Source organism: Pungitius pungitius, chromosome 1, assembly GCF_949316345.1.
Source record: "Pungitius pungitius chromosome 1, fPunPun2.1, whole genome shotgun sequence".
NCBI lineage: Eukaryota > Metazoa > Chordata > Actinopteri > Perciformes > Gasterosteidae > Pungitius > Pungitius pungitius.
Genome location: NC_084900.1, coordinates 24252248 through 24264026, shown reverse-complemented (window position 1 = coordinate 24264026; position 11779 = coordinate 24252248). Strand labels below are relative to the sequence as shown.

Below are 11779 nucleotides of genomic sequence, written 5' to 3'. Positions count from 1 at the left end.
AATCATTGAGAGGACTGATTATAAACAGCATATCTGGTCAATTTTTCATTTCACAAATGCCACCTGTGTTGACAATTAAAAATGTCCCAAAAGATTCTTCAATATTGTTTATTGCGATGTAGGTCTCAAACCAATCAAAAGCCTATTTTTTTCTTTTCTAAACCAAACATTCAGTTTCCATAATGAGCCCAGCACATATTTAATTCACACATATTTAAATATTTACAGTCTCTACGCTCCATGAGCTTTTGCCAGAGTGAACAAAAGAGACACTAGTATTTTTGTTTAACAATAGCAAATATTGTTTCTAAACGGTTGCATCACTCATAATATTTGTCTTTAAACATTCTTTTAAAACAGCTTTCTTTCATCAGGTCCTGTATTGCTCCACCTCATCAAATCCCGCTCGGCACACATCAACACAATCACAAAACTAAATAAAAACGATGAAAGCTGCTGATGTAGGCAAGGGTTTCATGGTTTGCCTGATCGTCTTCATTCTATTCAAGGTTTTATCAGTGGATGTCTTTAAACCAGCTGGATTTTCACATGTTTATGAAGCTGCGGCTTGCTTCTCTTTGTAAGTTGCCATCATTTTCTTGATCTCTGCGATAGCTTTCCCCGGGTTGAGTCCCTGTGGAGCAGTGTGGCAAAAAACAAAATGTGAGAAACAAAAATGCCATTAAGTCTGTGAGAAAATGTATGAAAACGCTTTTCAAATACCTTGGGACACGTCTTGGTGCAGTTCATGATGGTGTGGCAGCGGTAGAGAGAGAAGGGGTCCTGAAGTTTAGACAGACGTTCCTCTGTGAACTCATCACGGGAGTCAATCATCCACCGGTAGGCCTGAAGCAATAACAACACAGTTGCCGTTTGCCCGACATTGATCACATTTGGTACTATTTTTTCAACTTCAACCAAATATCTAAACAACTACGCCACGATTCACATGACATGTCCTCCTTAAACCGTGGGTGAACTCGCACGGTGTCAAAAAGTACAAAGTACAGCCTCGGCTGAAGAAATTGGGAATTTAACAAACACCAGCATGCCAAAATCCACTAGTTGACAGCATTGACCTGAAAGAAGGTGAGACTGATTAGGTAGTTCTTTATGTGAGATTTAACTTCATTAAATATTAACAACATGGCCTCTATTCACCTCGTCCTGGCTGTAACGAGCATTGCAAGCAATCCTCTAGTGTGGCTACAAACGTTGACTTCAGCCACCACAGTAAACATGTGAATTGTTGAGACGTCTAGCTCATAACGAAGTTTGAAAACCCACCTGCATGAGGACAGCAGGTCCCAAGTATTTGTCTCCGTTCCACCAGTAGCTGGGACAGCTGGTGCTGCAGCAAGCACACAGGATGCACTCATACAGCCCGTCCTATTAGGGTTGGGAAGAGATATACATCACCATGTGAGCAGAGATGTGTAGGATTTATATTACTTCAGAGTGTTTTGAAATTTCTATTTGGTAGGGCCGATAAAAAAAAATCGAACGTAATTTGTAACAAATACTGTAGAGGAGTAATATTGTATTAAAATGATCAAAATACTTTGTCCCCAAATCAAAAACAGTTCACAAGTTCAGTCTTCAGAGCTTCAAGTTCAACGGATTATCTGTTACAGTAAATATTTTATCCGAGTGTCACAGACGTCAACTACCTTGATGTATAATGTCTGAGTTTGCCTATATAGCCTGTAGTACATACATGTTGATGGTCATAATATTAAGCTAGCTGCTAACACGCTAATGCCGCTAGCACGCTGTCTGGGCGAGTGCAAAGTCAGTGTTTATTGAGTTAACTTATCAGTCGAGTAGCTAGATATAGAAAGAGGGAGATTGAGAGCTTGTATATTCATGATAACCTTATCAACAGACATCTGACCATCTTATCTTGCACTGTATTACAAGTTACATGCTGGGGCTGTTTTTCCTTTTTTGTGGCGTTCACCAGAGCTTTGTGTACATTATATGGCTCAAACCTGAATGCTCAGCTATTTCAAATTGGGAGAAAACGGAAAATCCAGACAAAAGTATTTCCTATATTTTATACTGTATATTGCAATGTATTTTGTTACATGTTCTGGCACCAGTATTTGTCTTTTATTTTAATACATTTATTTGAGGGGTATTTTGTATCAAAATGTTTTATTGTATTTTTGTATGTATTGTTTTTGGTATATTTTTGTCGACCACGATACGAAGGTATTACATATGGCGGCCCCAGCATGTTATGTATAATATGCACATGTAGTAAGATGATATGTAGATTACCAGTTTTTGCCTGTCTTCCACCGACTGGAAATACTGCTCCTTCCCTTCTTGAGTTCCATCCTTCTTTTTCAGGTAGGGCTCGATGGATTTGTACTGCGCATAAAAGTTGCTCATATCCTAGTGGTAAACAAATAACAAGGGGGGATTTGTAACAGGCACTCAAACAACCTGAAATATCCATTATCTATGATTTGATATGCTCTGCTACTTTCACACACTGTTCATGATCACATGGTGTACTCGCAGTACTTACAGGCACCAGATCTTTGACCACATACATGTGTGGTAGCGGGTAGATTTTTGTTGGTTTGCTTGTGTTGGTGTCAATTTTGTTAAGGCATGCCAGTGTGTTGCCTCCATTTATGTTCATGGCACATGAGCCACAGATACCTGAAGAAAGAAAGAAACAAACAATCAAAGTCAAATTAAAAACAGGTCTGTTAATGTATTGGATTTGTTTTGATAATCATTATTTTTGGACCATTGAAGTTGTAATCGTACGGTGACCCTAGATTCCTTTCTTACCTTCACGACAGGAGCGTCTGAATGTGAGTGTGGGGTCAATCTCATTCTTGATCTTAATGAGGGCATCCAGAGTCATTGGACCACAACTATATCCAAGAACATGTCAACACATCAAGACATTGACTACACTGTTATGAAAAGAAGAATACAGCTTAACCATGTTCCCTTCAAGAGCCCGGTTATGACTCACGTGTTGAGATCAATTTCATATGTCTGCATTCGCGGTTTGTCTCCAGCTGTGTCTGGGTCCCAGCGGTAAATCTGGAACTTCTTGACCCTGGGTTCAGGTGCCGGGGCGGCGGCCGTCTGAGCATGGCGTGCCAGCTGTATCATGGATAATAATAAAACAAATATGCAAGACAGTATAAATGAATGACTTTTTTTTAACTTAGCTAAGAGTAAAAGAAAGCGAGGGGCATGTGCAAAGGAACACTGCAAATTTTGACCTAGCTGCCGTTTGCCTGAACAGAGTTCAAAATAGGAAGCACTTGGTTATTTGATCCTGCAGCACCAGAGGATACCTCATGCGAACAACTTACAAAATTAATATATATTTTTATCTCACAAATAATGAACAATATGTGCTTTCAGTTGAATGAAGGGACAAACTAACAACATAAAAGAAGGTTCTGTAAGATTACAGCAACCACAAATAATTATCAATCAATAATCTCAATGCATGCATTTGAAAACCAGTCAGAAGATATCAGGCATTTATCTCAATTGCCAGATACACATTTAAACTACAGTTAGAAGCTATTAAACAGTATTTCAGACTAGGTAAATATCCAGTTATTCAATCGTGTTTACTCTTGTTCATTAGGTATAGAGAGCTCCTCTAGTGGTGGAATGGCTGAACTAACATGAACGTGTTACATCACTTCACAGGCTTCAATTACCTAACTGACTTTCAGGACAATAACTACAATTGTTTCATATGTATGTGACAAGTAAAGAGATCTTTTTTTGTCTTCACTTATAAAAAATTAACAAAAATGTTTTGGTTTGATATGTAACCTTTGATGGGAGGGTGGGGTTGTATCACAAGCTCACCTCATTAACATTGGGATTTGCTAAGCGTTTATCATAAAAGTCTGTATTCATAACGATGTATGAACTATTTTGCTAAAAGTGACTACAACTTAATTAAATTTAATTCACACTACAGTGGAGCAAATATTCTGTCACCTTTGCACAAATCCTTGGAGCAGGGTGTGTTGTTACAGGTCGTTTGATGACCAAACTAGTATTATTATTATTATATATTATTCACAACCACCTCACAATAAACGTTCAATTAAAAGTATCCCATTAAGGCCATGTCTGTTTTTATACTGAGAGGAAATGTGTTGTACTCACCACCATCATCCCAGAATTTCTTACAGCAAAAACATTCCGACAGAAGGCGCCACCAACAACCGACATCTTTTTAAGTCACCGAGTTAGGGACTAGAAATAAAACACTGCAGCACACACACGACAGCTCACTTTGGTCTTCTCCAGCCACTAGGTGTACGTAAGACCGAAAGCCACGCCCTCCACGTGCGTCGAGGGGACGTACGGCACGTTGGAGTGCTGCGCTGGTGTTGCCTTCACGAGCTCCCGCCCGGCTCTTTACTCCGGTTTTCAGACCACAAACGTGCTCTCAGATGTTTAGTGCCGCAGCTGGAGAATAAAATGAGCATGCTTATAGGACTGGGCATGTTTAAAGATAACACGCGTCACGTAATCGCTTCTAAATAAATATGAATGTCATTTGTATTTCAGACAATACGTAAAGTACGTGAAGGCACCACATGCAGGAGCCTCTTTCGCAACCCTCATTGGTGTGAACCAGGGTCAGTTATATATCCTTAGTTTAAAAAACATACATGCATTGCCATGCAAGTTCAATAGCAGCTTGTAAAAAAACCCTGTTATCTTTCATCATGACCTTTTTCTTTGCCCACATTTCATAATTGTTTGTGAACTTGTCAGTATTCCTTACTATTCTGAACTACTTCAATTCTATGTGTATTCTAGTACATTTTCCAACTTTTGTCATTGTTCGGCACCATCTTATTGAGATCTAGTGTCATATTGTTGCACATGGTTATTTAATAAGTCCTAGACCCATTCATTTGTCATATATATTACACAACATATAAACAGGTCGTATGCTGTCTGGTGCAACAGTCATGTTTGGTCTTAAATAATATTAACTGTCACCTTCGTCTGCTGCCTGAAAAGTGGCCCATAAAAGAGACAGTAGCCACTCTGTGTGATCTACTTCAGGCTATAGTGATTAATGGCTGCCACTCTGTTTTCATATCACTGTGACAGGAAGGGACACAGCTATTCGACTGAAATTGAAAATTCACCTGTTGATGTCTCGACTGTAGTCTTGAATGAAAACAAAATGAAATAAGCTCAAGATTGCAAATAATCAGAACGAGACTGAGGAAAGGGTAAACGGGGATAAATGAAATGAGGCAATTTATGTGAAAACTCCTGTCAGCTTCTGTGGTAACGTTGTTTGGAGAATGAACCGGTTGAACAAGTTTAAGAACTTATTTAGCATCAGGTAAGAAAAATCTGAAGCCTTGTTGAGTGAAGATAATTAAAGATGATACATTGTCTTTTTGTCTCTGCAGGTGGCGGTAACGGGCCAGCAGCCCTTGAGCTGAACAAAGAAGAAGAAGAAGAAGAAGAAGAAGCAGCAGCAGCAGCAGCAGATGGGCCAGTGAGACCAGCACCGCGGAGGCTTTGGAACAAAGTACACCCACCACAGCCAGCACACGCTATTCGGGCGGCATGTCGTGGCTCTTCGGCTGGGGAAGGGGCTCCGGTGCTCCGCCGTCGGACGAGCTGACAGCGGCCGCTGCTCCTGCTGATGGGTCCGGGGGGTCGACAGGAGGCGGCTCTGGGGGAGCCAAACCGGGGGACAAGTGGAGCAACTTTGACCCGACCGGGCTGGAGAGAGCCGCTAAAGCTGCAAAAGACCTCGACCAATCACGTGCGTACTCGTTTTACCAGAATAAAACTAAACTCTTTGTTTTCTCTCGTTAATGCGGTTTGTGTTTTCACTGGACCAGACACACTTTCCGATGTCGGAACGTTTTGTTATTTTTTTCCCCCGTGTCTAGAATTTATATGTCTATATAGATATTCTCTTAGCGTAAAGAGACAGTACTCGAAGTGTTGTGTAAAGACTGAGTCAGAAACCACAAAATAGTTCTGAGCTAGTTTGAAATAAAAATTGACACGCCGTTTTCTCTCAGTTCGGGGGGGGTGGGGGGGGAGAAAACAACAAATTAGTTTGCTTAGTGGCAATAAGTGTCCCTGCAAGCCGTTTGACCTCCACACTGTCTTGCCAAAGTTACACACATTTGGTGGGCGTGTCAAAGACCCCCGCCCCCTACGTCACGCCCACCTACTGTCTGTATCTCCATATGAACATGCTTACTGCTGTTTTCATTATTGGAGCCGACGTTAGCAAAGCAAAGTTGGAAGCAAGTTATACAAAAAGTTTTTATATTTATTTATTTTGTATTTTAACAGGAAATGCCAAGGAAGCGTTGGCACTTGCTCGTATGCAGGAGCAGACTGTTCAGCTGGAGCATCAGAGTAAAGTGAAAGTGAGTTTTTGGAAGATGGGCTGTTTTTTATTAACATGCAACTAGTGTGTGTGAGAGAGTGTGACTGCTAAACTCTGCAAGCCTGAAAAACCTCTCCACTAACAGGAATATGAAGCCGCAGTGGAACAGCTGAAGGGCGAGCAGATCCACCTGCAGGGCGAGGAGAGACGCAAAACTCTGGCAGAAGAGACGAAGCAAAACCAGGCCGTATGGACTCAATGCTGTACACTAACACCATGCTTTTCTGATAGCAAAACACAACACCGACAAGAGTTTAAGTGCAAAAGTAATGGGTTTTTTTCTATATCCCCTCCAGAGGGCACAATATCAAGACAAACTTGCCAGACAAAGGTACGACGATCAGCTCAGGCAACAGGTAAGACTTAATTTTTTTTGTTAAAGAAGAACTTAAAAATGGATACCTCTGATGGAGCGTTCATCATACTTGTTTGTATGCTTGTTTGCATCTAAAGCAATTTCTTCAAGAGGAGAACCTTCGCAAACAAGAGGAATCGGTCCTGAAGCAAGAGGCCATGAGAAAATGTAAAGGATAAATGCACGCTCTTATCTACACACTATACATCTGCTCATTATGTCATGTAAAGAAAAAAAACTCCTTTACTACCCTACTCATCGATGCAATAAGCGGGATTAGTTACTACTCCACAGCAAAGAATAAGCATAGCATGTCTGCAGTGGTCAATGAGGTTGTTGATCAGCACTGATTCAGTGTTAGGATTCAGAATCAGGATTACGTGACTCACCGTGAGATTTGTGGCTAAATGAAGAATCCAATTGGCCTGCACTTGCACTATAAAGAGAGTAAATATTGTGTAGCGTCTGCAGGATATGTCTGCTTACACATTCTCTAAATAACAAGAATAATGACAGTGTCGTTGTTTACTGCGGATTCCGCCGCCTACGTGTGGCTGATAATACATTAAGGCAGCTCTTATCTTTATTTATACATACATGGTAGGGTTGACGTGGCAAAAATACTCTCTCACAGATACACAGAAATAAAACAGGAGCAGACGGACACATCAATAGAACAGGAGACAATGGCCAATTAAATTAATAATATGAAATATTAACAAATCATTTGCAGTAAGTTAGTAGATTTGTTTGCATTTTTACAGAAACATTTATGTCTTAACTGAACTGCAATGTGCCTACTTTTAAGTGAGATATCGGCCACTAGTCACAGACAGACAGATGGAAATCCTATAATAGCAACGACATGGTTACCGTATTAAAAGTAGTTCAAAGTAGCTCTGTCTTTAAAATCAGTTCAATCCAGTTTGGGTTCAATGTTGGGTTGAGCCACACTCTGTAAATCCCTGTCAGAAGTGGTCATAACAAACTTACTGCCTGTCTCCCTCCCAGCCACCATCGAACATGAGATGGAGCTGAGACACAAGAACGACCTGCTTCGCGTCGAAGCGGAGGCCAAAGCCCGCGCCCAGGTGGAGAGGGAGAACGCCGACCTGATCCGGGAGCAGATCCGCCTGAAGGCTGCTGAGCACAGACAAACTGTCCTGGAGTCCATCAAGTGAGGGACAGAGGACTTTCCGCTTAATCCTCAGAGCAACGGGCATGTTATCTCCCGGCGTCTCACTCAACTGCGAGTGAGACCCCAGAGGTGCGGTGGCGGACGGTGTGATAATTGCGTTTTGTTACTGGCAGGACGGCGGGAGCGGTGTTCGGGGAGGGATTCAGGGCCTTTGTCTCTGACTGGGACAAACTCACAGCCACGGTAAATCCCTGTCAGGCCTGTGCCGCTTTGTCACAATTTCCCCACAGGAGGACTGCAGAGTGTTCTATTAAAATGCTCTACAGTACATTTGTGTGTGTGTGTTTGTTTGCCTTCTCGTCCCTCCCTCAGGTCGCTGGGTTGACCCTGTTGGCAGCAGGCGTGTATTCGGCCAGGAACGCTACGGCAGTGGCCGGGCGATACGTCGAGGCTCGTCTGGGCAAACCCTCGCTGGTTCGGGAGACCTCCAGGATAACCGTCGCAGAGGCCATCAAGCACCCAATCAAGGTGACACTACACCCTGATTGTGTGTGTGTTTATGCCTTTGTGTCTTCTGCATATGGATTATTTCATTACTTTGCTGTGTCGAATGTCAGCCTCTTACAGCCACCAGTGCATCAAATCCCTTTCCTGACAGTTCACGCACACACACACTGCTGTAAACCAAGAGGAAACACGGCACAGATAATCAAAGCAGTTGAACTGGGGCAACGTGAATAAAGGCAAAAACGTGGAAGGGAACAAGCAGAGTGTGTGCATAATGAATGAGAACATTACCCGGGATAACGGGGGAGCGCTTGGGTGTGTTCTGAATCGACTGGAATTTTCTGCACGGCTTTTAGTTATTTGTCACACAGCCTGTATAATAGACCAGATACGGAACATTTGAATCGGTCTGTAGCCGAGCAGAAGACTCACTCGCAGGTAATGACGCGTCAAATGGCAATTAGAGAATCTATTTATAAGCACAAAGCTTTCAGCCATAATTCGTGTGGCTGTTAAATGATTCAGGCTCAGACAACTCACCGTGCAAGCCCTTCTGTTCCCATTTACAGACCACCAAGCGTCTGAGGAGCAGGCCGCAGGACGCCTTGGAGGGCGTGGTGCTCAGCGTGAGTCCTTTCGCTCTTCTTGGCCTCTGCCGTGCGGCTGTCTTCAGAGAGCGACGATTGTGTACTCTTTAACTACTTTGTGGTTTCGTCGCGTTGCGGGGTCCCACAGGCCGCTTTGGAGGGACGCGTGAGGGACGTTGCCATCGCCACTCGTAACACCCGGCAGAACAAAGGCTTGTACAGAAACATCCTGATGTACGGACCCCCTGGAACTGGGAAAACACTCTTTGCCAAGGTGTGGCCGGGTCAAACCCCTCTGTTGGTTTTCTGTAGTTACTTTGAGGTTGTCGATACTAAATAAATACAATTAAAAATAATGATCTGTCTTTTACTTTTAAGACTGTTCCACTTCCGTTCTATGTTTTGCCTCTCTGCTCCGATTTGAACAAAGCTCTTTCCATTGCCTTCCAGAAACTGGCTCTCCACTCGGGGATGGACTTTGCCATCATGACAGGTGGCGATGTGGCCCCCATGGGGCGCGATGGAGTCACTGCCATGCACAAGGTGTTCGACTGGGCCAGCACCAGCCGGCGAGGGTAGGGCCCTTTCGCTTGCTCCATTAACACTCAATGAATTGGTACTATAATGTGCATCAGCTGTTGGATGCGGGCCGTGCAGGTTAACCTGTGTAGACTGCGTGCCGCGATAAAGCGCAGGCGCAGCCGCTGTTATTCTACCGGTCGATTTCATAAGAGGCTATAAAGAGATTTTTTTTGTATTTTTATAACCTGATTCTCTTTGATGTCCTCTGATTCTCCGCAGCCTGCTGCTCTTCGTGGATGAAGCGGATGCGTTCCTGCGTAAGCGGTCCACGGTGAGTTCAGCTGCATTGCCAGATGCACGGGGGGGGGGGGGTTTGATGCCCTGCTCTCGAATTGCATATTCATGAGTCATGATTTTTGCATTGCAGGAGAAAATCAGCGAGGACCTCAGAGCCACCCTGAATGCATTCCTCTACCGCACCGGCGAGCAGAGCAACAAGTCTGCGTCTTAACGTTATTTAATGTGCACGGCTGGCCATAAAAAGGTCACCCGCGTGACTGAAAAGGTCACTGGCTGGGTCTAACCGGCCTTATCCTCTGTCTTCAGGTTCATGCTGGTGCTCGCCAGTAACCAGCCAGAACAGTTCGACTGGGCCATCAATGACCGCATCGACGAGATAGTGAACTTTGCGTTGCCTGGTCTGGACGAGAGGGAGAGACTCGTGCGCATGTATTTCGACAAATTTGTGCTAGGTCCTGCCACAACAGGGAGACAGTGAGTCCAATTATTGTGTTTCAATTATTAAACGCCTGCTGCAAAGGAAAGCGCCGTTCCCGTGTATATAAAGTAGTCAGTCCTGAAAACCAAGTGCCGTCTATGTCTTTACTTCTTGGCTTCGAAGTTCAAGCTCAAGGTTGACTCACCCTGCATTACTTTAAATCAACAGGAGATTAAAACTGGCCCAGTTCGACTATGGACAAAAGTGTTCAGATATTGCACGGCGAGCAGAAGGCATGTCTGGTCGGGAAATCTCCAAGCTTGGTGTGGCCTGGCAGGTGAGTAGAAAAGCCTTTTTTTTTAGCTCAAAAAATACAAATATGAATCCGCTTAGAATATTCCAACGACAACCTTTTTTTAAAAATTCATACGCTTTCCCAAAAGGCCGCCGCTTACTCTTCCGAGGATGGCGTTTTGACCGAGGCGATGATCGACTCGAGAGTCGAGGACGCCATCAAGCAGCACGCACAGAAAATGGACTGGCTGCAGACGGAAGCGGGGGAGGGCGTCGGGAAGGTCGGCGTACGCCTCCCGAAGGAGATGGCCGCAGCGCTCGCCGCCCAGGGAGCTGCGTCACTTGCACGTACCGAAGGCGAAGCCCCGACGGTGCGAGACCTTCCCCTTCTGGGGCCACTGAGCGGCGCGGCCCGGGCGCACGCAGCCGCCCTCCCTTTAGAGGTGGGGGCAGACGCTGTCCTTCGAGAGGCGGCCACCCGGGTTCAAGAAAGCGAAGCGGCCGCCGCGGTGCCGTTGGTGCGGGAGGCCGAGGCCGTCCGGGACCTGACCGAAGAGGTTCCTGGCACCGCCGTAGCTGCCGACACCGCTGTTCCCGAGCTGCCGAACGGTGCAGCCGCCGAGGTTAACGAGGCCGCGCCAGCCTCAGCGGACCGAAAAGTAGCTGCTGTGAGTAAGGAGGAGCCACCCGCTGATGCGGCTGTGCAAGAGGCCGTTGAAGTTGTCAAGGAGGAAGAGGATGTCGCAGCACAGTCTGAATCAACAGAGCCTGCTGTTGCTCAGGAGAAGGAATTGGATGCTCCTGTCTCTGACGTTGTCCAGGAGCCAGAGGCTGCAGTGCAATTGGCAACGGATGCGGGCGGAGAGCCCGAGAGTCCCAGTGCGCAGAAGGCCGCTGCCTCTCAGGCTCCCGGCGCTGAGGCAGCTGAGCCCAGGCAGACGGAGAAGCCTCCTTCGAACAAACCGAGCGGGGACGACGACGACGGCGAAGCTCAAGGCGAGCCTCGGCCACCGAAATGATCGCTCCAATGCTTCCATGAAATGCTGTCGTGAAAGAAGGGCTGTTGTCATTGTTAAACACTCGAGCCTTAAGTGTGCAACGCTCACCTCAAATTGTTTAGACTCTTGTAGCAGTATGTTTTTAACTAAAGTACTGCGACTGCTAACACAAGGGAGTAATTTGATTGTAGTTTTGCAAAAGTCTGAGTAAAAGC

At 44.9% G+C, this 11779-nt stretch overlaps 2 protein-coding genes across 2 annotated transcripts; one reads left to right on the top strand and one right to left on the bottom strand.

The window, feature by feature from the left end:
* Nucleotides 1-79: 79 nt before the first annotated feature.
* On the bottom strand, nucleotides 80-4329 carry LOC119221839 (succinate dehydrogenase [ubiquinone] iron-sulfur subunit, mitochondrial-like). Its single transcript, XM_037477960.2, has 8 exons — nucleotides 4168-4329; nucleotides 2999-3132; nucleotides 2809-2894; nucleotides 2537-2673; nucleotides 2284-2400; nucleotides 1288-1389; nucleotides 724-846; nucleotides 80-634 (listed from the first exon to the last, which is right to left on the bottom strand). The coding sequence occupies exons 1-8, from the start codon at nucleotides 4231-4233 to the stop codon at nucleotides 554-556; spliced, it is 846 nt and encodes a 281-aa protein (XP_037333857.2). The 5' UTR covers nucleotides 4234-4329; the 3' UTR covers nucleotides 80-553.
* Nucleotides 4330-5495: 1166 nt separating this feature from the next.
* LOC119221838 (ATPase family AAA domain-containing protein 3-like) lies at nucleotides 5496-11767 on the top strand. The gene is made up of 16 exons (XM_037477959.2): nucleotides 5496-5803; nucleotides 6349-6425; nucleotides 6531-6632; nucleotides 6742-6801; nucleotides 6899-6968; nucleotides 7812-7977; nucleotides 8112-8181; nucleotides 8311-8466; nucleotides 9015-9071; nucleotides 9181-9306; nucleotides 9483-9607; nucleotides 9834-9885; nucleotides 9982-10052; nucleotides 10161-10328; nucleotides 10501-10609; nucleotides 10716-11767. Exons 1-16 carry the CDS (start codon nucleotides 5602-5604, stop codon nucleotides 11583-11585), a joined length of 2481 nt encoding a protein of 826 aa, XP_037333856.2. The 5' UTR covers nucleotides 5496-5601; the 3' UTR covers nucleotides 11586-11767.
* The last annotated feature ends 12 nt before the right edge of the window (nucleotides 11768-11779 follow it).